The 25,700-nt window shown below is 37.2% G+C and overlaps 1 protein-coding gene across 1 annotated transcript in view; it reads right to left on the bottom strand.

The window, feature by feature from the left end:
- The window catches only part of LOC150085512 (transforming growth factor-beta-induced protein ig-h3-like), a 71,204-nt gene that overhangs the window by 26,499 nt on the left and 19,005 nt on the right, over positions 1-25,700 (bottom strand). Inside the window, exons 5-8 of the mRNA XM_090374085.1 lie at positions 16,565-16,890; positions 9,317-9,608; positions 5,810-6,019; positions 3,266-3,403 (exon numbers count right to left, since the gene is read on the bottom strand). Coding sequence (XP_090230211.1) covers positions 3,266-3,403; positions 5,810-6,019; positions 9,317-9,608; positions 16,565-16,890 — 966 coding nt within the window. The remainder of the gene's footprint in view (positions 1-3,265; positions 3,404-5,809; positions 6,020-9,316; positions 9,609-16,564; positions 16,891-25,700) is intronic.

Consider the following 25,700-nt stretch of genomic DNA (forward strand, 5'->3'; position numbering starts at 1 on the left):
TAAATAATCTTAATTGTTTACCTCGGAGGCGACCATGTTCATTATACATCATCTGTCGTGATTAAAAATTCTTTATTTCTTTCTGGGATGGGAAACCCCAAAAATAAGTTCCTGCAGTCATTGGTGAGACTTCGTCCACATATCTTTCCATATTGGAACAGTTACGTGGATTAGATCAGATTAGAAGAAAAAGAGTTGAATGATAAACTAAAACGAGTGGTAAATCAACGTATTGAGATGACTTTCAAAGTGATTAATAACACGATTAACAATTTGAAGAAAACGTAAGAGGAAAGAAATACAGCACATCAACGCAGTTGCTGTAATGATATTTATAAAATAAGAGTAAACTAAGTAGGGTAAAATTTACATTATTATTTTAATGGTATAGGAGTTTGTCACTCGTATCTGAATATGTGCATTTTGCTTATGGAAGTATGTATTTACAGGCTGATTTTCATTTCGTGCGGGCTGAAAATCCAGAATAATTCACGAGAAAAATCTTATTCTGTCTGCCTGAGATCGTTTAACCACAACTTCAATTAACGAGGATTTGAGGAATTCCTCCAGTCTGCGATGGGACTCAAACCCGGATCTCTCCACAAGAGTGCCAGACTACAGTTTATTGTGCTGACCAAGCTGCCACGGAGGGTTCATTCAAATGGACAGTTTTATTGCTAATAGGGTACTTGCGATGTAATCTATTAATTATTGCTTATAATAAACATATGAAATTTCATTCACCTGAAAAATATTATAGGCCTATACCGGGCAAGAAGTCAAAACTGCCAATTGAAGTTAGACTTCATTTATTATCTCACTATTATTATTAAGTTTATTTTTTTTTTTAATGGCACCCAAGCTTGTTGCTCATATTTGTGTATTTGTCATCGTATCGTATGTGTGTGTGTTCATAGGCCGGTTTGCATATTTTGCTGAAAAATTCTGAATAAATCACTGGAAAAATCCAGTTTCCTTCTCCTGAGATCGGCTGCCGACTAAGTACCTCAAACTATTAAATTAAATTAGGGCCCCCCATAATTTCTTATATATATCTGTAAATTGCATGTGTTCTCTGGTCGATTTGTCTGTTTTGCTGGACGAAAAAAACCCCCAGTTTCTGGGGGGGGTGAACTTGCTATCTACGCCTAACTCAGCCACAAAATGAAAAAGGCCCATTAAAGTTCCTCGCGTCATCGATGGGATTCGAAGCAGGTCCTTTTCCACCCGATGTGGCGAGGACGGTGACGATACCACTGTGCACAGGCCAACCAAGTCCCGCGAGAGACTTCACCTCAGAATGCAAAAACGTTTTCTCCCCATCTTCAAGTATGGCTGTGGAAGGGATTCGGCGAGGCGCTGAGCAAAAGATGAGCAGCAGTTGCGAAGTGGTCCCAGACAATCCTGCATCTGTTGTTAATTAAGATGGTCTTTTTTCGCGTAAAGTCGGGTTTTTCATCGCGCTGATCACCGAACCGACAACAAAATACGAAATTATACTGACGTCTGATGGTCTTAGTGCAAATTCTAAACGAGCCAACTCTCTTTTCATTGTGTGAATATTGCCACCCAAAATTTAATTTCGCAGCAACTGCTTTCATAGCTTCTTCACTACAGTTTCAATTAAAAACTGAAACTATAGTGAAGAAGCTAAGAAAACAGTTACTGTGAAATATAGTCGCACCATCCAGTGACAGGAATAAAATATTAATGGTGTTTGCAATATGGCTTATCATTACGAGCTCGGTTCTCATTGCAATGTAATTAATTTTTTTTATGTAACTTTTCATTTGTCTCTTGAGGCCTCCATGAGCTAAGGGCTGTTCTCCACGCTGGTAGCACAGTGGTTATAATCACCGTCCTCTGAACACTGGACGGAAAAGACCCGGTTAAAATCATATCTTATGGATACGAACTCTTATGGGCTTTTTTCACTCTGTAGCTGATTTAGCCTCAGGCGAGGATAGCAAGGTTTGTAGTTCTGGAAACTCGGGTTTTTCGTCCTGGAGAAACAGACAAACCGACCAGAGAACGCACGCAGTTTATGACATAAAATAAATGGGTGGATAATGTTGTTTTCAGTTAATTCTAATACGACCTTTTTTTTTTTCTTTATTTCTTTTTTTTTTTTTTTTTTATTTATTATAATTATTATTATTTTTTTTTTTGAGCTAAGGGCCTTCGTGAAGTTGTACCATAAAATGATACTCTAATGGTTGCCAAAATTTCGAACTCTCAGTTAAGGCCAATGGCATGGTCTGTGTGAACACACATACGTCAAATCAGTGGTAATTTTTTTATAAATATACACAAGGATGCTACGAATAGTATGATCTAGTAGTATTTTAGGACATACATATTTTCATATGCAGAGCTGACTGAATGCGTGCGATCAGTGTCATCACTCCTAGGACACTATAAATGCCATGTTTTCTGGTGTTCTAAATAACTGGTAGGCGTCAAACTCTCATGTGAACAATACAAGAGTAGTGCTAATGAGATGTGTTAAGCTCGGTGGTTATTTCCTGTTATGAATTGGTTCTGCGAGATTTTTTTTCTCTTAAAGGACAATAGCTGCCCTTTGAGAGAAAACCTTTTTTAAATTGCTCTTCATGTTTTAAATTTGATTGCTTATTTCCAATGAAACAGTTTTATTTGATATATAGGTTAAAATTTAATTATTAAGAGTATGCATTATATTTATTTCTTGCCTTTCTAACCCAATTGACATCATTAGTTTTATTCACGTTGGTTGTACTAACTCATTTATGATTTTAGCGGGTTGCAGGTTGGTTCGTAAAGTTTAAGAACTCCTGCACTAATACCTTATGATTTGATTGCCTTTGAAATAACATAAATAACACAACCCTCTTCATACACGACAGATGAAAGAGTGCTTATTATTAAGTTCGAAAATGTTATTCAAGTGCAAAAGGGAATTTTAAGATAGGAGTATCCTTTTCCGAAAAAACTGTATTATAATCTGATATACGAGTGTTTGAAGAAACTAGATCTATGTTGAGCAATAATAAAGATAAATTTTTTTTTGGTAAGTGAATGGTAATAGGAGAATAAATTCTAAACTGTATTAGGGAAGTAACTAAAGAAGTTTATGAAAATCAATATTTAGTTCAGATCCCTCAATGAAAGATGAAAAAATAGCAGTTTCGTGATGACCCAGTAAACTCGTCCGTATGCGTTGGTTGTTTACAACCAACGCATACGGACGATTAAGTGATGAGATAGATTTGAATTAAGTACTAACCATCAAAAGCTTCATCTGAAGGAGCAAAAACAGTATAGGATCCATGGCGGCCAAGGCTGGAAAGTAGACCACCAGTGGCAGCTATCTGAAGGAAATTTGTGAGACCAAGACTTTCGGCAACTTCTGACAATGGCTTCACTAAATCAGAATAAAACAAATAATGCAATTAGGATTAGCAAAGAATCATTTTGACAAACGCTATCCTCTCAAAAGTATTTTGATACCAGTAATGTTGAATAAAATTTAATAATAACTTTAATAATGACTTTAATAATAACATATAAGACTGATCCTTCTTAGCATGCTTCTACCAGTTTAGAATAGCTGCCAGCTGGAATTTGTCAACATTCACTTTTCAAGTAGCTGTCATCGCAAAAGTCGAAATGAGCTGCACCGCTCCTTCCCAAATCTTAATGATATTCTGAGGATTCAGATAAAGATTGCGGGTCGACTAAACTCTGTGGCACTTCATTTTCCAAAACCAGTGCAAACAGACTTTATGGGATGAAGAATTATCATGCTGCAACGTGAAAAGTCTAGTTTCATAGAACTGGCAGAGTGTAGGTAAGCGAAGTCATGTAAAATGTCATTATAGGACGCCATATTGAGGGTTTTTGGCACTGTAACCAACGGTTCTAGTCCAAACGACCATGACCCCTCCTTCTCTTCCGAACCTCGTTGTTGTGACTGCAATTCGACAGCGTTCTCCTGGGTTTGGAGAATTCAAATGTCTCTTTGACAATTTTAATTCTCCAAACTCAGACAGAATCGACTGTCAGATCTGACCATTTTACAAGTACAACGAAATTATTCGTTTTGTAGGACCTCTTTAAATTGTTCCAGAGTCTACGAATGACAAACAGTGCATCACTCTAAACGATTGGACTTGAAGAAAGCTGTAACTTCCGTGAAAACGACTTTGACTTCTGTCTTGTTGACATTTGGAGATTTCTTGACCAATGGAACCGTTGTTTAACTATTGTATTAGCATCAGTCTTTTTATTTCACAACGTTTCAGTGTTCTCTACTGTAGCATCTACCGAAAAATTACTGACATTGCAACCAACAGCCATTTCCCTTTTGAACACCGTAAGCTCCTTACTACGACTCATATTGGACGCTACTAATACTGTATCTCTAGTGTTTGCTTATACCTACTTATAATCTGCATATGTCCGTCTGGCACAGTTCACTATCTTTGGAGAAGTGGCGTGTTTCGATACACTTGAGAGGATAGTGTGGTTTAAATTGAAAGGCCATGCTATTGATAGTCTGTGGTACATCAGCGCGTAGATTAAATTTGTAAATAATTACATTTGTTCAATTTTCCTCGATAAATACATATTAATGGGAGTCTGATTTTTTAAGAGAAGACAATACTGATCATATTATAAGCGAACAATATGATATGTGAGAGTTTGAAAGCTTCCTTTCTATTTTATGCTTAGTGCAGTGACGATAGTATTGTAATCAGAAACAAATGTATTATTTTAAGGAAGTGTCCTTCATTTCTCTATCTCTCGTTTCTATTTTGCAAATTGGGTAAATCATGCTGTCGTTAAAATACTCGTATACTGCCTCATGTACTTTAGCCGAAATTTGCAGTTAATTCAAGTTAATTTACATTCGTAATTCAAATTTTGAGTTGTAGAATGAAATTGCAAATTGAGAATTCATTGGCGAATTAGAACATAATAAAATTCATTTGTGTAGAAATAATATTTCATTTTATTAGACAGTACACGTACAAAACGGGTTTAAATGAGCCTGTTTACAGTGACATACAAATCGAACAGGATAATATATCCGCAACGTGCTCTAAGACAATTCTAACTACAGTAGTATACACGAATTTTTTATTTGATTAATGGATTTTATTTCTTTTAATGTTGCCGCATATAATGGTATATTTAATAACGAATTGAAAACTCAGTATTAATACTACAATAATTTGTACTATACTCAATTTTATTGTATACTTATTTTTATATATATTTACTTTTTTTCCCTTCTTAAGTTGCTATATGTATGTATTTCGTATTTTACTAATCATTTTCTTATACAACTAAATGTGTACATGAATTAAGAACGAATCTGTATATATGAATGGATACTTTAATGTATTTTGAAACTAATATACATATTTATGATTGAATGTTGCCTGGGAAGTAACTAATTGCATGTTCTACTTAGCAACAAATAAATATATAAACTGTAAATTAAATATTAAATTTAGTATAATTCTCTATGGGACTGCTTAAGACAAGTGATCGAAATTTATCATAGCACTAAAAGTTTTGCTGTTTTTTAATTTAATTTGATAACAAATACTATTTTATTACCATTATTGTCCGCAGATGGAAAGTTTGTCATGGAGATAGGCAAGGATTCTTTATTTATATTTATTATTATTATTTTTTTATTAATAATTAAGTGCAAGGTGTTAAAGTAGCCTTGCTGAAATGTGGACAAATCCATAAACCCACTCACACACACAGTATGCTAACATTGGACCCACTGGCGTTGTAGTATTTCCACTCTTACCTCGATTTGGAACGAGCACTTTGTCAATCAAGTGTACAAATCCGTTTCCTGTAGGTTTATCACCCTCCAGTATCCGAGCGTCGTTTAGAAATGCTGATGACGCATTGCACGAAATCTTAACAGTGCTGCCCTCCAGTGTCCTTAATTTTGAACTCTGGGCTGTTGCTGAGCTGCACCACACTCCTTCCATCACATGATATTGGATCAAAGCTACAGAAATGAAAAGAATTTTTTTTTATTAGAGAATTTTATTGTTATGGAAATAGTAATAATTAGCATTAAATAATTAGAGATATTTGCTATTATTACCTGAAGATAATATGTTTAGTTGATGGCCAAATTTTGGTTGGGCAGATGGAGTTACCAAAAAAAGGATATACTATATTTGGATATTTTTATGGAACTTGGCTTTTAGATTGTACGGATTACATTAAATGGTTGAGTCATTATATTGTACTGTAAATTCACATGCACAGTCAAAATTATGCGCTCATTGTTAACTTTATTAGATAGGCCACAAGGTCTCAGTAAATAGATGATACACGTCATGTGACAACGAAACATGACTCTGGCTATATATTCCAAGCCGGGGTTCAAGCCCCTGACTGCTGAATACGGTCGATCTGCCAACCCGCACTGGACCAGCGTGGCAGATTATGCCCCATTTCCCTCAGCATGAATTGTTGAGGAGGCTTCCGTCCTGCAGTGGATTGATAATGGTTGCACTTTACAGTGGCCGAAAACCAACAACTGATATTGGAAAAGAGCGAAGAGTTGCCAATATTGTATGAATCAACAGACCTTCCACAGCACAATCGGGGAACAACGGCAAGCATCAAGCTTAATATGTATTGGGTATTGCAGTTATGTCCCTGGTTGAGTTAGGCTATTATTTTCCTGATGATCCCAATGATACCTGCATACGCCACCGCAATGCAATAAACAACATTTTAAAGAATATTGGCGACTCCATTTTGTAAAATAATAAAGTAAAGTTTGTCTCGCGTCAGGACGAACTTGAAGGCTTATCGCAGCCTGCGACAAATAAGAAGCGCACGCGCTTAGCAACATAACTTTTGACCTTTATAACTTTTCTGTTATATGAACGGCTCTTTAGCTACTAAAATTTCGCGTTCCTTTGCATTTGAAGTTTTTGTACACCATTTTATAAGATTAAGATTATTCGGTTTTGAGATCATGCTATAACATTTGTTTGCATAAATTTTTTTAACAACCGGTTCGCGTGAAGCGGCTCCAGCTCATCGCTGCCCTTCGCTCTATATGAAGAGAACACGCTGTCTAGTGTGCATGGACCAGTATACCACTAGAACCTTACAGGAAGTTACTGGAATCCATGCCGAGACAAACTGGTTCAATAGTAATAATTTAATAATTGCTGACGAATTATAAGTCATGTTAAAGGTTTTCCAGAATTTGTTGTATCGTCACCAGGTATGTTTGCATTTGTTAGAGATTGCGTTGATTGTCTACCTAGCAGTACCTCCTGTATCTTAAACTCAGTTAAATAATATTTTCTTAAATGACTCAACTCGGCCGAATTAATCAGATCATCCGAGTTGTACGAGAAAACCAGTTTGAAAGAAGGATAAACTCTCAGGTACCTTTTAGCAATAGGTCAAATTGCACAGCTCATGGGAATTAAATCTGCCAGGTCTGATTACACATATTGCAAGGACTAGCCATTTGTATGGGTATAATCCTCCGATTTTTGCATTTCAGTCTTCACAGTGTCCCATTCATGTTATTGAGTTCGGTCCATAGGACAGAATGAAGTTTATATGAAAGAGGTAGGACACTTCTCCTGCTATAAAGCAATAAGTTTTGTAGAAGAATAAGAGATTTTTCTCTTATTCTTCTACAAATATTGAAATCAAAGTAGAACGTATTGAGCACCAAAGCTCTAGTTTATACTATCAAAAGCGATAAGTTTTATAAAAATATTGAAATGATTGTGATGTAAGTAAAGATGGTGTATATGAAGTGGGAAGACCAGTGGTGTAGCTACCATGTAGGCAGGCAAGGCAATTGCCTCCGGGCCCTTTAGAGGCCCGGCGTCTTTGGCTGTCTCCTCTTTTTGCAATTTTCATTAATTAAGTAGGGGCCCGAACATGTTCTTTGCCTCCAGGCCCGAAAAAGGGTAGCTACGCTACTGATGAAGACGCATATATATAAAGTTTATCTAGGCCAAGATGAAACAACCGTGCTGAGGATCTTTTCTAGGACCATGGCGAAATCGTAGACTTCATCAGCAGTTACCGAATAACAGCGCGAAGAGACAATACATTGGCTTGTCAAAAATCAGCAAAGAAAGTGAGACACTTATTCTGATCAGCACACGAATGCGGACATTCTAACCTTTGAATATTTAGGTTCCCAGAGCAAGTCGGCCTCTCCTTCGTTAATAATGATATTATTTCCGGTGCGGTTCGATGAACCTACCCAAATAAACGTGTAGAATATTTGACTCAAAAAATAGGCACCACTTATGGAAGAGGCAAGTATCCGCCTTCCTCATTCCTGATTTTTCAAGTTTACTTCATGCATTTCCTTACTATTGTGGTATTTTTACCAGGGGAGGAAGTCTCTAATGATGCCTGTCAACTTTCGATGTTTTGGTTTAATATAAAGTAGCAAGGTTTTTGTTGTTGTTTTTGGATTTCCCATGAGGATGTAGATTTTTTGTTTTCCGTTTAAATTGGCTGTTTCAAGGAGTATAATAGAAGAGGGGGGTTATACCTGTATAATTTCTTTATTGTTTTCTTTTATGCTTTCTTGAGCGTGGTATATATTAAGCGCCTTGAAAAATATAACGAAATTAAATATTTTGATTTCTGATTAAACTGCATAGCTTTTGAGATATAGTTTTAATTATCGCATTTCTCAAAATATTCGGTATGCGAAAGATCTTTTTATACAGCTAACTCTCAAAGAGTAGTAACTTTTTAATCTAAGTTGTGCCTATTTATCTTTCCCCTTTTAAATGCATTCCCGTTGAAAATAACTGTCCATTCTTTATTATTAACGATTGAAAATATTTGCAACGTTGATTATTCAATATTCTTAGAAATATTAGATATCTATAAAAATTTGTCATTCTATTTAATCAATTAAAAGTTACATTTTAATTACATAAGGGAAAAATAAATGTAAAAATGAAAATGTCTATATTTACATATAAACTACATAAATTTCTTGAGGCGATAAAATAAAGCAAAAACGAAATAAAATTAGACATTTCAGGATGCCTTTTGTCAACCTATCAATCTGGCATGTTGACAGATTGATAAAAAAAAAAAAAAGATTGAGAGATATGCAAAAAATCTCTTCCCGAATTTCAAGACCTATAATAAACGAAACTTTTGTCAGTTAGTGATTTCACTTTCGGAATTTACTGAAAAGAGGTGGTTCAACTTCGCTTCATACTATTAATTTTTACAGTAAAACATGCAGTAATTATTACGACGAATGACATTTTTTTAAACTTACCTTTGAGAGAATTCACGTCCTCCATAAGTGCCTCCATAAAGGGCTGGGGTATAGCTTCCCATGCCTCATCTATTGGAGCAAATACAGTCAGTGGACCTCGATCCCTCAATTCAGCTGTAAGTTGGGCCCTTACCACAGCTGTAGCCAGAGTACTGAGCAGTGGTTGTCGTACAAGCATATCGGTTATGGTAGGATACTGAGGCGGAAGTAGAATTGATTCAGTTATGTGTACGAGTCCATTAGTAGCTTCTAAATCCATTGCCACCAGAGGGACGCAGTTGATAGTCACCAGCTGGAATTTAAAAAAAAAAGGGGAAAAAAAAGCGAATATTTCTGAGAAATAGATTCACTTTAAAACGAATATCAAAACTTTTTAGAGGAAACACCAACTTATTTAAATTAGAATGTATAGAATTAAATTTCTACATAATAATAATAAAACATTCACTGTTTTTCAAGTAATTTTTGAAGCAGATTAATATTGTCTTTTCAAATTCACCTTAATATTTAACCGCATTTATTTGTATACTACTGTATTGTATTCAATATTTTGAATTACTCACGGAACCGCGCATGATAACAATATAATTAAACACTCAATATGACTTCGTGGATTGATTTCCCGACACCAACTAATACATTGCCTCTCCACTTTATTAGGACCGTAAAGGCTTAGACTGTATGCAAAAACCTATGCAAAAATATTCAAATCGAACAGGTCGTACGGAATGTGACGTGTTCAAGAAAGCGCTATAAAGCCATATGAGTCGCCTATTGCCCAAATCAGTTCACCGGCAACTGGAACGACCAGAATCTCGAGAACTTCCAAAGAGGTTAATTGTCGGTGCGAGTTAAGGCAGATGCAACAGCAAAGAGGGCGACTACGCTTGTCGAGTGTTCAAAGACTAGTGTCCTTTGAGTCTTTAACGAATGGAAAAACATCAAACAGATGCACGCAACTGTGGCCGAAAATATAACGTGATGGAACGAGGTGGTCGACGACTGGAGCGGATTATCAAGGATTATCAAGATTATCAATAATTGTTGACTGATGATGAAACAAATAATCTCGGTATTTAATAACCGAACATCACAAGTAATATGTATTTCCCTACGAAAAACCTACAAAAAATACACTAGGAAAGTAGTAGTAGTAGTGGCATGTGATGCAAGAAAGCATGTGTATGAGCTTATGCAGCATCAGCCAAAAAAAAAAAAAAAAAAAAATCACACCAAATAGGAATCGCAGTTAGAATTCAGTGGTTTCACAAAATATCTTATGATCAGAAATACCTTCAAGATGACAATGCAACTATCCACTGCCAAATCAGTGAAAGTTTGGTTTGAGAAATACGAGGAAGGTTGCAAGTATCTGCCCTGGCCAGTCCAATCTTAAAATCTAAATCCAACTGAGCATCTATGAGATGAACTGGGGAGGCGTGTTCGTCAGCTCTGTCCTCTAGGGATTGAGAACAGTGTTTTTTATATGAATAGTCCAATATTTGTTGTGTCACTTATAAACACTTTGTTGACTTCATGCAACTTCGTATCGGAGCAGTAATTCGAGCAAACAGTGGTCCAACACGCTGTTAGCTCATGGTCCTAATAAAGTGTATATCCACAATGGCGGCACACTATGACCAGAGTAGATGATGAGCGAAAATTCTCCAAATAATCAATTCAACATGACCCGCCATGATGTCAGTATTCCCTGTTATGGCTTGCATTGTGGAAAGGTTGCATGCCTCTGTTCTAAACTGACAGCAGTCAGTTTAGTTATTCATTTTGACCCAGATCCCGGTACTCCACTTATTCAAGAAGCTTTCCTTCAAGAGTTTATTAGTGAACGTATTGTGAACAAGATAAAAACGGTTTCCTAGCTATTCATCTTTTAGTGCATATTCATTAAAAAGTAAAAAAGCAGTCATTAAATGGCTAAGAAAATAATAATACGTACAATTAAACAAAAAAGATGGTCATTACAGTTATAAACGACTTGAATAATCGATCCAGCATATTAAACTCTTATTCGAACGAAGAAACAGATTCCTTAGCATTCAACTGCACTCTAGCATAAACGACTTTGATATAATGGCTCTTAAGAATACGGACTAACTCCAGAAATCGCTAACTTTTAATTTTTGAATACACTATCGTAGAACGAGATCGTAATAGAATTTTCATACCTGTAGGATGTCATAATTACTATCAAAACAAACGAAAATATTTTTTGCAAAGTATTATAATAATATTGGCTAACAATACAATATTAGCCTTTCTAGGCCTGAAGAATAAAATTGATAATATTGACAATAATATTTATGCAATTTTCTGGATAATAATTCAGTTATCATATAATTATTCAGTTATTATATTAACCGCGACTGTAGTCTGAATAGCTTCCCAGACTCAAACTGCAGTAGCTATGAATTTAAATCATGTTATTCAAAGTAATGATTCGATAAATCAATATTCCTTCATCGTTCGAAAAAACAATAACACTTGACCTGATCCCGATTGAAAAATAAGAATATAAGCACTTCGTAAAGATATAAGGAGATAAGTTGTTCGTAAAGCATAAAATGCTAAGTACACAGACTAATAATTTAATTCGCGGAATAGCAGCGCCACCGTACAACTACTCAAATTTCGGCGAACTTCCTGTAAATGGCAACAGAATGTACAGTATGTCCAAGAATACGCTGACATAGCTGCAAATTCTAACATGTTGTCTGGAATTGCAAAGTGGCCTTAAGTTACATGTAACTATCTACTTTTTATATTGGTGATTTTGTCTTATGGTTTTGTGGCAACGTCATCTTTAGCTGATGGTATGCGAGTAGTACGAAAATACTGTACAACAGACTTATCACTGAAATGGTGCTATTTTTATAAATTATAAAATCGTTGGTTTTTCTGAATACGGTACAACGGCTACCGTACAACTACTCAAATTTCGGCGAACTTCCTGTAAATGGCAACAGAATGTACAGTATGTCTCATTACTGGAGTCCTGCTTCCTACTATTACAGTTGTAACAGAACGTTATTACAGCTATAATTGCAGTGCAGTAAGGAGAAAAACAGTAGGTGGCTAAGGGACATTCACTAAGTCTATCCATTCTTTGTTCATACTATGAAGTGAGTGAGAAGACAGAAGCCTAGTGGTGACCTTGAGTCCCTTTTTGTTTATTTCCTTACTACAGAAATGGTAGACAAAAGAGAGCATCCTTGGCATCAATGTAATCTAAAGAGATAGCCTGGATATGTAAAAGAGTACGTGTTGTATGTTCTATTTATTCTTGCTAACTGTTTTAAGAATGGACCTAGATATGTAAATATGTCAGATAATTTGGCTGGACATTTTATGTTCCCGATAACGTTTTTTTTTTTAAATAGTAACCCCATTAAAAAAAAAAAAGCACGAAAGATTGTTGTTATTTGGTTTTTAGGATCATTAGCAACTAAGGCCATATTGCTCAGGGGATATGCGGTGGTCATTCTGCATCCTCTGTTTTTGGTGGTCATTCTGCATCCTCTGTTTTTGGTGGTTATGGGCTCGAACCCCGGTCTAATCAAGAAGCGTGGGCTACGCATTGCTGCTCTTGGCTACGGAGGTGCCACCCACGAAGGGTATAAGAACTTATTGTAATGTAGTTCTTCAAATTGCATGACGCGTAATGTCCCAAAAGGTCGCAAAATTTTGGCATTATATTAGCATTGTTTTCACTGATTTCCTTTCTGTACTTATATTGGTAGAATCAATTGCTTAAAATATACTTATTAAGTAATACATTAAAAGTTTATGACATTTATTACTTCACGTACTTCATACTCGGTGGTCTGGTAGTTCTGGACACGTTTTTTCTCTTTAAAAGCTAATAACTGATGTAATCGATTTTGGGTGGCTTTGGTTAAGCTTGTGGTTACCACTGCAGATCTCTCTCTGTCGTGGTGGGGCTTGAGTTATATTTCTCACGTGCAAAATGGTCGGTGTCAATTTTTTTTTTTTTTTTTAGTACTGTGCATGGGTTGAAGACTGAGAAGACAGAAGATACTTGTTGACATTAGCCTTGAATTTCTGTAGATGGTTGTTGTAGGATTTGTAGGCGCATCAGCAACTTAGGCCATATTGCATCGTATATAATATGTCTGTAAATTGCATGGTTTCTTCTTCTTCCGGAAGAAGAAAGCATGCAACTCAGCCAGGTTGTGAAAAAGACCCATAAAAATTTCTAACGTTAATGACGGGATTCGAACTCAGGTCTTTTCCACCCGGTGTAGGGAGATCAGTGATTATACCAATTGTGCTACCCACGAGGGCAAATTCTATAAATTTCAATTTTCAGGGAATGGAAGAAGGTGGTTCCAGAAATCAGAAGTGGAAAGTATAAATGACGAAGAGAAAATTCTGTGAGTTTGTAGTTGGACAATGAATGGACGTTGACTGGTTACGGTACGTTGAAACTAGTTTGGAAGAGAGAAGGAGGAATCACCGATGCCAATTCAGAAGAACAGTGCCCATGGAAGCATCTTTACAAAAGGCATTCAGGGGAAACTAAATGTATATAAGATAGAGAGTGGAGGAACTGGTCCTTAATTCTTTGACTGTCCTCTTTTGATTCGAGTCTAGGCGCATGGAGGAGTTTTGTGGGCAGCATCCCAGGTGTTCGAACAGTATTTTATGGTAGTACAGATTTGACATTTGTACAGCGTGGGTAGTTGTTTTTTTTTTTTTTTTTTTATGTAAACCTCAAACACGAGAGGTATTGAACCTATAGTACTTAGTACCGTGCTTGGGTTGGAGGTTGAGAAGACAAAAGAAGATATTTGTTGACATTGGAGTTGAACTTCTGTAGACTGTAATTTTCAGGAAATACGTATGAAGGAGGGTTGTTCCAGAAAACGGCAGTTGAATGAATAAACGAGGAAAATTAAAAGTTGGTTCTGTGAGTTTGAGGTTGGACAGTAAATGGATGTTGGCTGGTGGCGGCATGTGTTCAGACTGTTTTGAAAGAGAGAGCCGGAATTATAGAAGCCAATTCAGAAGAACAGTGCCCATGGAAGTATCTGTAGAAAAGGCATGCAGCAGAGTATTTATGAGAAAGCGAGTGAAGAGACTCTGTTAGAGATGAATCATTAATTAACCTAACTGCCCTCTTCTGAACTGAATCAAGAAGCCTGAGAGAGGTTTTGGGGGCACTGCCCCAGATGTGGGAACAATATTCCATGGTAGGGCGGATTTGCGATTTATACAGAGTGAGCAGCTGTTTGGAAGAAAAGTAACGCCGAGAGCGAAAGAGAAAACCAAGTTTTTTAGATACAGAGGAAGCAATATTTGTAATGTGCTTGTGCCAAGAGAGATTAGAAGTCAGGGTAATCCCCAAAAGAGATATATCATTTTGCCTAGAAATCGGAGTGTCACCAAAGATAAGCATAGGAGCAGAAGAATCCTTTTTGCGAGATATAAGACAAGACTGAATTTTAGAAGGATTGAAATCAACTGAGGTGTCTTTAACCTTCTAAAGAATTACCTGGACATCGGCATTTAAGGAATTGGTAGCAGATTTTCGAGAAGTTTAAGCTGATTGAGCAGGACAAGATTTCTCAAAATGGAAAGTGGAATTCAATGTGCTATCATCAGCAAAACTATGGATAGGATTTCCAGTCAATGGAAGAAGGTCATTAATATACAAGAGGAAAAGAGTGGGGGAAAGAACTGAACCTTGGGGGACACCGGCATTAGTGGAGATGTTAGAAGACAGAGAGCCATCTATCATCATCCTCAGTGAGCGATCAGAGAGACAACTGGATAACCAATTACAAAAAACAGTTGGCAAACCATAAGATGGAAGCTTGTTTAGAAGACCTTTATGCCAAACACAATCGAAAGCCTTTGAGATGTCAAGAGCAACTGCTTGTGTTTCCTTGAACTTTTCCATTGAATTTGTCCATAAATGGGTAACATAAGCCAGAATATCACCAGTGGATCGACACTGACGGAATCCATACTGGCGATCGTTGATCAAACGGAAGGTTTCTAGGTAGTTTAAGAGTTTAGAAGAAGAGTAACACCAAAATTTAAAAAGAAAATCCTGTGTTTTGATGGATGCAAAGGAAGCAATATTTATGACATGCTTATGCCAAGATATATTAGGAGTCAGGGTAATCCCGATAAAGGTATTTGTCTTGATCATGTCTATAAAGCTGAATGTTATTGAAGATGAGCAGCAAACGTTTGGTGGGAGGAACAGAGGGCTGAGTTTATTTATGAATTGCCTGGAGATCGATATTTAAGGAATTGACAGTGGATATTCGGAAAGTTGAAGCTGTTTGTTCAGTGCAAGGTTTCTCAAAGTGGAAGGTAGAATGCAGTGTGCTGTCATCAGCAAAACTATGGATAGGATTTTTATAAGTGGATAATTAATACACAGGAGGAAGAGTGCGGTAGAAAAAACAAAACCTTGGAGAACACTAGCATTAGTTGAGAAGTTAGAAGACACAGCCATCTAAATAAATAAATCTACTATCACTCACAATGGCAGTCAGAGGAAAACCTAGTAACCGAACTCCAAAAATTGAAAGTAAGATGGAAGGTCTTGTTTAGAAGACTTTTATGCCAAACACGATCAGAACCCTTGGAAGTTTCAACAGCAACTGATTTCACCGATGTTTTATGTTGAATTAGCCTAAAGATGAAACACATACATCAAGATGTTATGAATTTTGAGGGGTTAATAGACACTGACGAATCCATATTGGCGATTATGCAGTCGTTTGTACCCTGTTCTTTGAAACGTATTCCTCGGCTAGCCGAATTCCATTCAAAACATAGCCAAATTTTAAAACTCAAACCAACATGGTTCTGTACCCATTCGCAATAGGACACTTTTTTTTGCAGATACTCTTGAAACAACGTGTTTATTTATTTATTTTTATCAGCAGATACTGTTCTTATTAGTTTTCTATATTATTAATCTTAACAGAAGAATAACAAGAAAAAGAAACACCTGATTTGAAGTAGTTTCCTCCCCCCCCCCGAAAATTCTTATCAAATTCTCCTTTCTTGGCTTATTTTTGAAGTCATCACATAGGTTGTATATTGAATAGATAGAAAACATTACTACACTTAGAAAATATAGCGTCTAATGCTGAGAAAACATCTTTCATCCTGGGTGTCGAATGCTTTTCGACCAACTAATATAATACATATTCATTGGTTAGCTCACTCTTACTCTCGAACACTCACCCCATGAGAGAACTTAGTAACGTGCAGAGAAGCATCCCGGAAGAGAGTTGACAACTCCTGTTTGTCGTAAAGGTTTTCGGAGTACATTCGATTGTCGGCAACAGTATACAGCAGCACCGGCGGGCGATCTCTCGACGTTGTTGTAGTATTCAGCAGTCGGTAGCTGTCAGACGCCAAATCCTGGAAGGCTCGGTCGTGAGGGGCGAACACTGTAAAGGCCCCACGTTCAGAAAGTAGAGGAAGTAAACCGGATTTTTCTGCCTGTGCTACGAACTCTTTGGCGCCAGCAGCTTCGATCGTTTCAGCCAGGTTAACCAGCGGCTTCACTGAAATATGAAAAGCAGGCAATTTTAGTTTAGCGAATTTTCGGCATATAACATGAATAAGATTGAAGTGGATAAAACAGAAAACGCTTTTGGTTCTAAAAGGTTTTTTATATGTATTTCCTGTATACTTTCAACCCACTTAAGAAAATGTTTCAAAAGTCACACCTGCAAGACAACTGTAGAGTATTTTAATGGCAGACATAAAACGTACCAATTACAGTGCACACCGCTTATTACAATGTTGAACTCCGAAAAGTTGCGTGTCTAGTTACAGCTGTTGCTTCGTACAGTTCGTATGGTTGTCAGTATTGTTGCTCGGTGAAAGAAAGTATTGTATCTTTAAGTTACCAGAGAAAAGTGCCATTGGGTAGCAGAGGAAAGTGCCTCTGGTACCCATTGTGCACTCCTACCGATCTGACTGTTTTACAGAAGAACATTAACCCTTTTCTCATTCTTGATTTTAATATTTTCTTTATTTGTTTTTAATGTTTTATATGGATTTCCGGAAACATTATGACAGTTTCATTTTTATTGATGAATTTCTCGAAGAAACAGTGGACAGTCAAATTAAAGTATTTTTTATGTTGCTCGATTTTCATGCTTTCTTTCTGTCCACTCCACCATTTTATGTAAATATTTCCGTTCTGCATCAATGAGCAATGCTGAACAGCAGCATTCTTGTTTCATGAGTTACTACTGTTATCAATTAAGCTGTGTCCCAAAGTGATCACAATAAGCGGCGTCCACTGCATTTGTAAACTGATACTTCTGTGATTCAGTTCTCTCTCTCTCTCTCTCTCTCTCTCTCTCTCTCTCTCTCTCTCTCTCTCTCTCTCTCTCTCTCTCCAGTATTATTAAATCATTATGAATGGAACATCCATAAAAATTAATCAACTTAATATGATCTTAATTTCAAGAAACCCTGTTAAGAATTCTTATGGAGGTTTTTAACTTGATTTTATTATACCAAATATTATTCATTTGATGTATTTCAGTGCTTTATTATGTAATTTATAATGGCATATTTGTATGCTGTGACTATTCTTTAAAGGAATAACTAGATATTTTTATCGAAAATTATAAATTTTTGCGATCTTTGCTTAAAAGTCACCCATTTGCCAACTTTTCTTTTAGCATAATAATACCAACGTATACTACCCACTATGACTTATGGAAGTGAAACTTGGGCACTCACCAAAAGAATGGAAGAGAAGCTGAGAACGACACAGCGGAAGAATAGAACGAGTTATATTGGAGATCACACTGTTAGACAAAAAGAGAAACACATGCATTAGGCAGCAAACTCAGGTAAAGGACATTCTTATCAAAACTAAAGAACTAAAATGGTCTTGGGCAGGACACATAGCTCGAAGACATGATGACAGATGGACTAAGAGAATAACAGAATGGTACCCAAGAGGAGCTAGAAGAAAACCTGGAAGACAACAACGGAGATGTTGTCTTCCAGGACAGATGAAATTCACGAGTTTGTGGGTAGTAAATGGAAGGTCATTGCACAAAACAGAAGTAACTGGAAAGTTGCTGGAGAGGCCTTCATCCTGTAGTGTATTGATAATGGCTGATGGTGATGAATACAAGATAGAATCAAGTTTGAAGTAGTGGCTTCTCTGCTTGCCACAAGTTTGAAAAGGTTAGTGTTCCATTCCCGTCGTTGACTGGAGGAAGTTTGCGAAGTGTTTTTCACTGGTTAGAGTTAGTCGTTCTCAGACAGAAGTGAATGTTTCCCTCTCAGATTTATTCTGGATTTTCCATTCCGCAAATAATAAAAGCAGCCCACAAACGGACGCAATTTACAGACATAATACATTACATGCAATCTCCACTTGTCTAGTCAACAAGGAATAGGAGAAGTCATTAAATAACTACCCGTAGTACACTGATTCCATATAGGTAGACAGGGCCGAACAGTAAAGAAAATAACTTTTTAATCCCATTATATATGCCCTATTTACTACTACAAAATCATGGCCAAGCCATTGCTGAAAGTAACCATAAAAGGACCTTTGCAATGAGCATTGCAACGTGGTATTTACGTTCTCTTCAGTATAGGTGACGTATTAGTTTGATGTTTTAATCGCGTGTGGACATATCGTGTTCGATAAGATATTGATTAAGAATAAAACTTATATTTAACTTTTACATTTGCTATTTGCATCAACGAGTAATTTTTAAACAGGTTTTACAGCCTATACTGTACATAACGAATGTATTACATAAGAAGCAAAGACAGTAATACAAGCAGCTAAAATATAATTTGCGTTAAAACTGTACTAATTGATTTAGCCAGAACACGCATCGTTATCATATTTCATCACATCATTCATAACAGCTATTTTAGATAAAATAGTAACAAAATGACTTTCAATCTGAAAGGTTATATCTGAACTATAGGAACTTACTCAAGGTTCGGTTAGTGAAGGCCAGTTGGAATGAAATTTTAAACTGAGCATGAATTATTATTTTCCTAAATTTTGTAATATTTTAAACATTAAAACATTTCGAGAAATTCTGAAGATATTTAAAGTTACAATACTTAATTCTACATTAAAATATAAAAAGTAAAAACTTAAAATGTGCAGCGTTCTCCAACAGTATATCGTTATGAAAGCGTTTTATGAATTTGATCTTATTAAAAACAGAACAAAAATTAATGTAATTTTAAAGTAAAGATAAATATAAAAAAATGGTACTTTCTACAAGCCCGAAAGTATATATCGTATAGTACTTTAACTTGCATGAAGTCAGGATAGTCCCAGGATTTTATAAAGGGAAGGGGAACTAAAGCAGTGTTTCAAGGAATCAGTAAACTTTAATCATCATATAGCAGTAAAAAAACCACATCATTTTGACCACAGGGGCTATAGCCCCCATTACCGCCACTGCATAAAGTAAGTTAAATTGCCACATGATAATCTGTCGCTAGGTGGCGAAGGTCAGTGAGTTACTGAATTATGTGCTCCTAAAAATACTCAAATACTCAAATAGTTAACCTGAAAGGATCATAAATGAACTGCATATTGACAGAGAGCTTATGAGAAGTGGAATCTGGATATAGTGTCTATTAATGGAATCCTGAACAGGTAATATGTCTAATCTTGATTTTAAGCATTCATACTTCGCGTAATAGTTGAAAGGAACGGTTGGTTTATAGTGATCCAGTGCAGCGGAACATAGCAATATTGTGCTTAAGGCAATACGGCACTTAAGCTCTGAACAAGGTCAAGCGGTGACAAAGTTAGGAATTAAACCTCCCCCACTTCCACCTGCATATTTCATAGGCTAGTCATCGAACGGTAGAAGTGCCCTATCTTGTTGTACTAAAGACTACCTGCCTCGAAATTACTGAAATTCCGGCTCCCGTTTGCATTTCAGAATGACAGATTTCAGCACATCAGCCGTGCCGCTTACTTGCTGTATATGTCTGACGAATGATGACTTCATAATTAAATGCGTTAATTGTCACAAAAACTATTGCAATAAGCCTGATTGTACTTCTGTAGATATTAAGAGATTAAACAAAACTAGAAAACGCAAGTTTGAATGTGACGCTTGTAGGCAACAAACAGGGAAAAATAATGAAGAATTATCTAATGATGTCATTTGTGAAGATTCTTGCGCAGAACAGGTTAACGACCTTGAACAAGCAACAAGAGTAATCCTCTTGCAGACTGACCTTGGAGATGGCACCTTGGGCCATCTTAAAGGATCAATTTTTGAAACCCTGGGATGCGATATTTACCCGGAAGATTGCGAGCACTCTGAAGGGGGTTTCGCTAGACAGAGGAGCAATCATAGCCCGAATGAAAGGCAGGAAGAGAACCATAAAGAATATGTCTCGCGTACGGAATTAAAGGATATCCTTGCAACTGCATCAGCCCCTTTTCGATGCAGGCTGTGGAATACGCTGAAAACCTCGCGAGCAATTTCATCCCTGTACATAAAATGCTACAGGAACTGCAGGAAGAGAATTTTCTTCTCAAAGAACAAAACAGTAGAATATTGCACACCCTTAAACGACTGGAGGAAAAGCTAGGATGCTTTGAATCAGTCCTCGTTGCACAAGGTGGCTCAGCGGCCCCCGTAACCGACGAAACTTGCTACGCGAGGCAGAGCTACCCAAAGAAAAGTAGAAGTGATATGCATGGATTGTACAGGAGGACAGAAAGCATTGAAAATCAGAAACAGAAGACAAGAAAAGAATTGAATTCGGGGGAAAACATATCAGAACGAATTGCAAAACTACAAGACAGTCAAATAATATGTGAATTTCAAGCCCAGCCGCGAACTGTCTGTTTGCAGCAGGACCTCGCAAGCAATAGTACCAAACCCAGTGAAACTTTAGGGGCAGCACAAGGAAATGGCTCCACGCATTCCACTAGGAAAAGTCGAAACCAAAATAAAGAAGTCTCAGAAATATTAGGACAACAGGAATCAACTGAAATGATTGGGGCATGCATGTATTCCAAGAGTACGAAGGCCAGAGTTACATCTTCCCCTTCAGATCATGTTCCTGCAAACCCACTCACTTATGCGCACATCACTATGCTACCTAAAAAGCATAACACTTTTGAGGGTAGAAAAACCCGCCCATCCCAAAATTTCATGCCTACTCTCGCCGAGGACGGCCGACGACGTAATCCAGTTCACAGAGAAAGTATTAACGTGTCTTCCTGTAACACATCTGAAACAAACAAACGGTTTTCTGAAATCTACAACATTACTTCCGTTGCAACCACAGAGCAAATTTTTGTATCAAGGCTGGGGCCCACAACACAGCCCAGAAACATTAAAGCCATGTGTGAGGGCGAACATGGGATAACTGTGGAAGTAAAGCAAGGGAAAACACGACACCCAGCTTACTCCTCCTTTATAATCTCTTGTCCACCAGATAAAGCAACTCGCCTGCAAGACGTAAGCGCCTGGCCAGTAGGTACCTTAGTCAAGCCCTACAGAGACAGATGGGCCAGACCACTGGTTAAAAATGATGCAAGGAATCGGGCTCAATAGCAATCAAAAAAACTACCCCCAGCTGGGGATGCAGAACATCACATCCACCCGTTTGCACAAAACGTGAGGAGCATCTCAAATAAGCTCCACACCCTACAAACGATGATGTACGAGGACCTGGATTTCATTTGCCTAATCGAAACCTGGTTGGGAAATGGAAAACAGTTAGATCGGCTAACTGCGGCAGCAAACTGCAAATGTGTGGGAACCGGAAGAACAGATAGGCGAGGAGGAGGAGTTATAATTTGCTGTCAAAATACCAGCCTATAAGAGAACGAACAACCAATTCAAATAATTTTGAAGGTATTTGCGTTACCTTTTCAAAAGAGCACGTGAAAATACAGTTATGCATCATATACCACCTGAGCACACACAAAGGAGACAAGAAACGAACTCTATGCTTGGCTTGCTGCAAATCTAAAGCCATCAGTCGACACAATAATAGCGGGAGATTTTAATTTGCCTCTTCCGAAACACAGGGAGGCCAAGAAAGAGCTGGATGCTACATTAGGTGCATTGCACTTAACGCAGCTTCCGACACCAGTGACAAGGGGAATACAGCAACTTGACCTGTTGTATCATAGTTCCTTAGACATAAGGCTAGCGCAAAACTGCATAAAATTTAAGTCGGACCACAATCCTATTGAAATAGAAGCAGCACTGAAGATACACAAATACATGCAGGGTAACCACACGAACTGGGAAAAGCAAAGTAAGTATCTTTTCTCCGTGAAGTATATTAATGCAGAGGTCATTCTCAGTCACCTGACTAGTTACAACTGGAATGACCTGCAAGAAAAGCCAGTAGACGAAGCTTTAGAAATGATCACTAAAAAGCTATACCAAACAGCATTGGAAGGAGCAGCAAAAGAAATCAAAATATCTGAGAGAACAAAAGAATGGTTTAATCCACAACTGAAAGCAAGTTTCCTGAGGAAGCAAAAACTGTATAGAAAATGGCAAAGAACGGGTCATCCCTTCGATCACATTCGTTATAAGAAGGAAAGAGCACGTTTTATCAAAGCAAAAGGACAGGCACACTGCAGTGTTATTCATAACAAACTAAAACGAGCAAAAATAATTACTAGCAATAGAAATAGCACAGAGAATATGACCGAATGAATTTTCATGGAATGGGCTAATAACACTTTTAGTAACCTGCATGGACTGAATCAAATTGAGAACACTGATAATGGTAACAAAATTTTGGAATTCCTGAAAGATTTAAACAAGCGAAACTATTCGGCAAGAGAGGAACCAACAAGACCTCCTTTGAGTGAAATACAAATCACCAAAGAGAGCGTAATGAAAGCAATCAACGATCTGCCCAATAAGGCCACTGTTGGACCAGACAAATTTCCAATGTTCATCCTTAAAATAAGTAGCCCATTTATAATAGATCTATTACTGCACATCTATCAGGAAATCATCAGGTCAGGAGCTTTCCCGCAAGCTTGGAAAAATTACATTGTAACCCCAATACCAAAGATTAAACACCCAAAATTGGCTAAGGATTACAGACCAATTTCTGTTAGTTGCACCCTACAGAAAGTATTCGAAAAAGCACTGCTTTCCGCCATCAATCAACACTGCTTCAGCCATAGACCACCACATTTGCACTCAGTTATTTCGGGTAGATCAACAATAACAAACTTACTGGAAACCCTTTTTCGCGTGCAGAAAGCACTAAATGAGAAAAAGCAAATTGATATTATTTTTTTTGGATATCTCCGCAGCCTACGACAACGTCTCAATTCCAGCGCTCATTGCGCTTTTAAGGAATTATTTTAATGTAAGAGGAAATTTGTTAACTATAATAACCAGCCTGCTAGAACATAGAAAACTTACTGTTAAGCACCAAAAGCTACAATCTTTCTTTACCATCTCACAAGGAGTGCCACAAGGGGGAGTTCTTTCGGCTACCTTCTTCGCGGCCGCCCTGGAGCCGTTTCTTGCACGGTACTACAATTTTATAACATATGCTGACGATGTAAAATTCTTCATCACTTCCAAAGACTATGAATCAGCAGAAGGTATTTGCCAGATGGCAAATAGCACAATCCGAGAATTTGAGAGCTACCTTGATTGCATCGGGCTCCGTATTAATGCACAGAAGTTTGCCCAAATGACCATAACTTACAAGCAGAATAAAAATGACATCTCGATCACTGTGAACGGGTCTAGTGTGGAAAAAGTGCACTCTCACCTGGACCTGGGTCTTAAGTGGGATGACAGACTCACCTTTGCTCAACACTTCGCCCATATGAAGACAAAAATATTCGCTGCTTTATGGGCTACTAGACAAGAACTGGTAGGAATTAGGGATCCTCAGCTAGCGACCAAGTACATTTTAATGTGTGTCCTGCCAATTGCAATGTATGGCTCGCAAATCTGGTCTTCAGCTCCAGATTCACATTATAAGTCCGTCCTTGGGATCGAGTACTGGTTCTTGTGATGGCTTAACAGAGTTGCCGGCCACCCTTTTACTATCTCAAGGGCCATTCTCTACTCAAACCCATCACACCCTGGATGCAGCGGACAATTAACAGGAACATACACACTCTCGCAGAAATGCTCACAGGCAGAGTGGATGCTCCAGTCCTGGATAATATTCTAGTCAAACCGCGTGCCACTGCTAGACGTTGCGGAGAAGTAAATAATCCATTGCGTTCAGTCCTGAACAATCTTAGTAGCCTGCAAAGATTCTTCTCATCAAATGCAGCGAAAATATTTAACTCATTACACATAGATGCCGAAAAACTGTGTGAGGATGCAACATACCGGAAAGAGATCTTCCAGAATTCGTACAGACTTACCGAAATATGAATCGGCTGCAAAGTACCAAAGAATTTAGAGTAAAAGAGAAACTTTCTGCTTTAAGAACAATAATAATTTGTTGACTGGAAAAATATACCTTCTGTAACAGTTATGTAAATATGTAAGTTATATATGGAATTATTAGTGAATTGTAAATATATGAATTGTAGAATGTTTGTACAGAATGATTAATGTGTAAATACTGTATATATTAAACATAAAATGTGTATATAATATTTCGGGACGAGACTACGTGTTCAGTATAGGTAACCCACTGCACGTAGTATCTCGTACCCTGATATGTACTTAGCAGCCTCCTGGCACTTTGCCGTCCCGGGGTGGTTTCCTTATGGAAATAAACAGATAATAATAATAATAATAAAACTATTTAATTGGCGACGTTTCTGATTAGGCCTAAGGACATTAAACGTTTTAAATATACTTAGGCCTAATCAGGATAGGTTCTGCTTCTGTTCTTACCTTTACAAGGTGGAGACTCTTTAATTAGTCTTATTCACACTTAATTCATTCATTATGAACAACCTCATTATGTCCTTTGTTGACACAAATTCATTTAAATTGTTAAAGCTAGGAAATTCTGTCCTCGCATTCAATTTATTTGTTGAGTGCTTGCCCTTTTATAATCAACAGAGGTACATAATATGGCCGATTGCTGAATAAGAGTAATGGAATACTGGTATGGATAAGAAATTGGCGGAGACAAAAGCAAATCAATACCTACTTTGTTTTGCTCATTCAATGCCCCTTCCTCCAAAAGAAAAGAAAAGAAAAAAGCTTTGTCTTCATGAAGAAAAACAAAATAATTCAAATTAATTTCATCACGATAATTTGTTTTTAGTATAAATATAAAATACATATATAAATAGATCAATTTTCTATTTATACTCCGTTACAACTGCATAAGGCCAGAGCAGTTCACAAGATGGAGAGACTACAAGACTATT

This window comes from Mastigoproctus giganteus, chromosome 5 (assembly GCF_048544385.1).
Source record: "Mastigoproctus giganteus isolate SK-2022 chromosome 5, ASM4854438v1, whole genome shotgun sequence".
NCBI lineage: Eukaryota > Metazoa > Arthropoda > Arachnida > Uropygi > Thelyphonidae > Mastigoproctus > Mastigoproctus giganteus.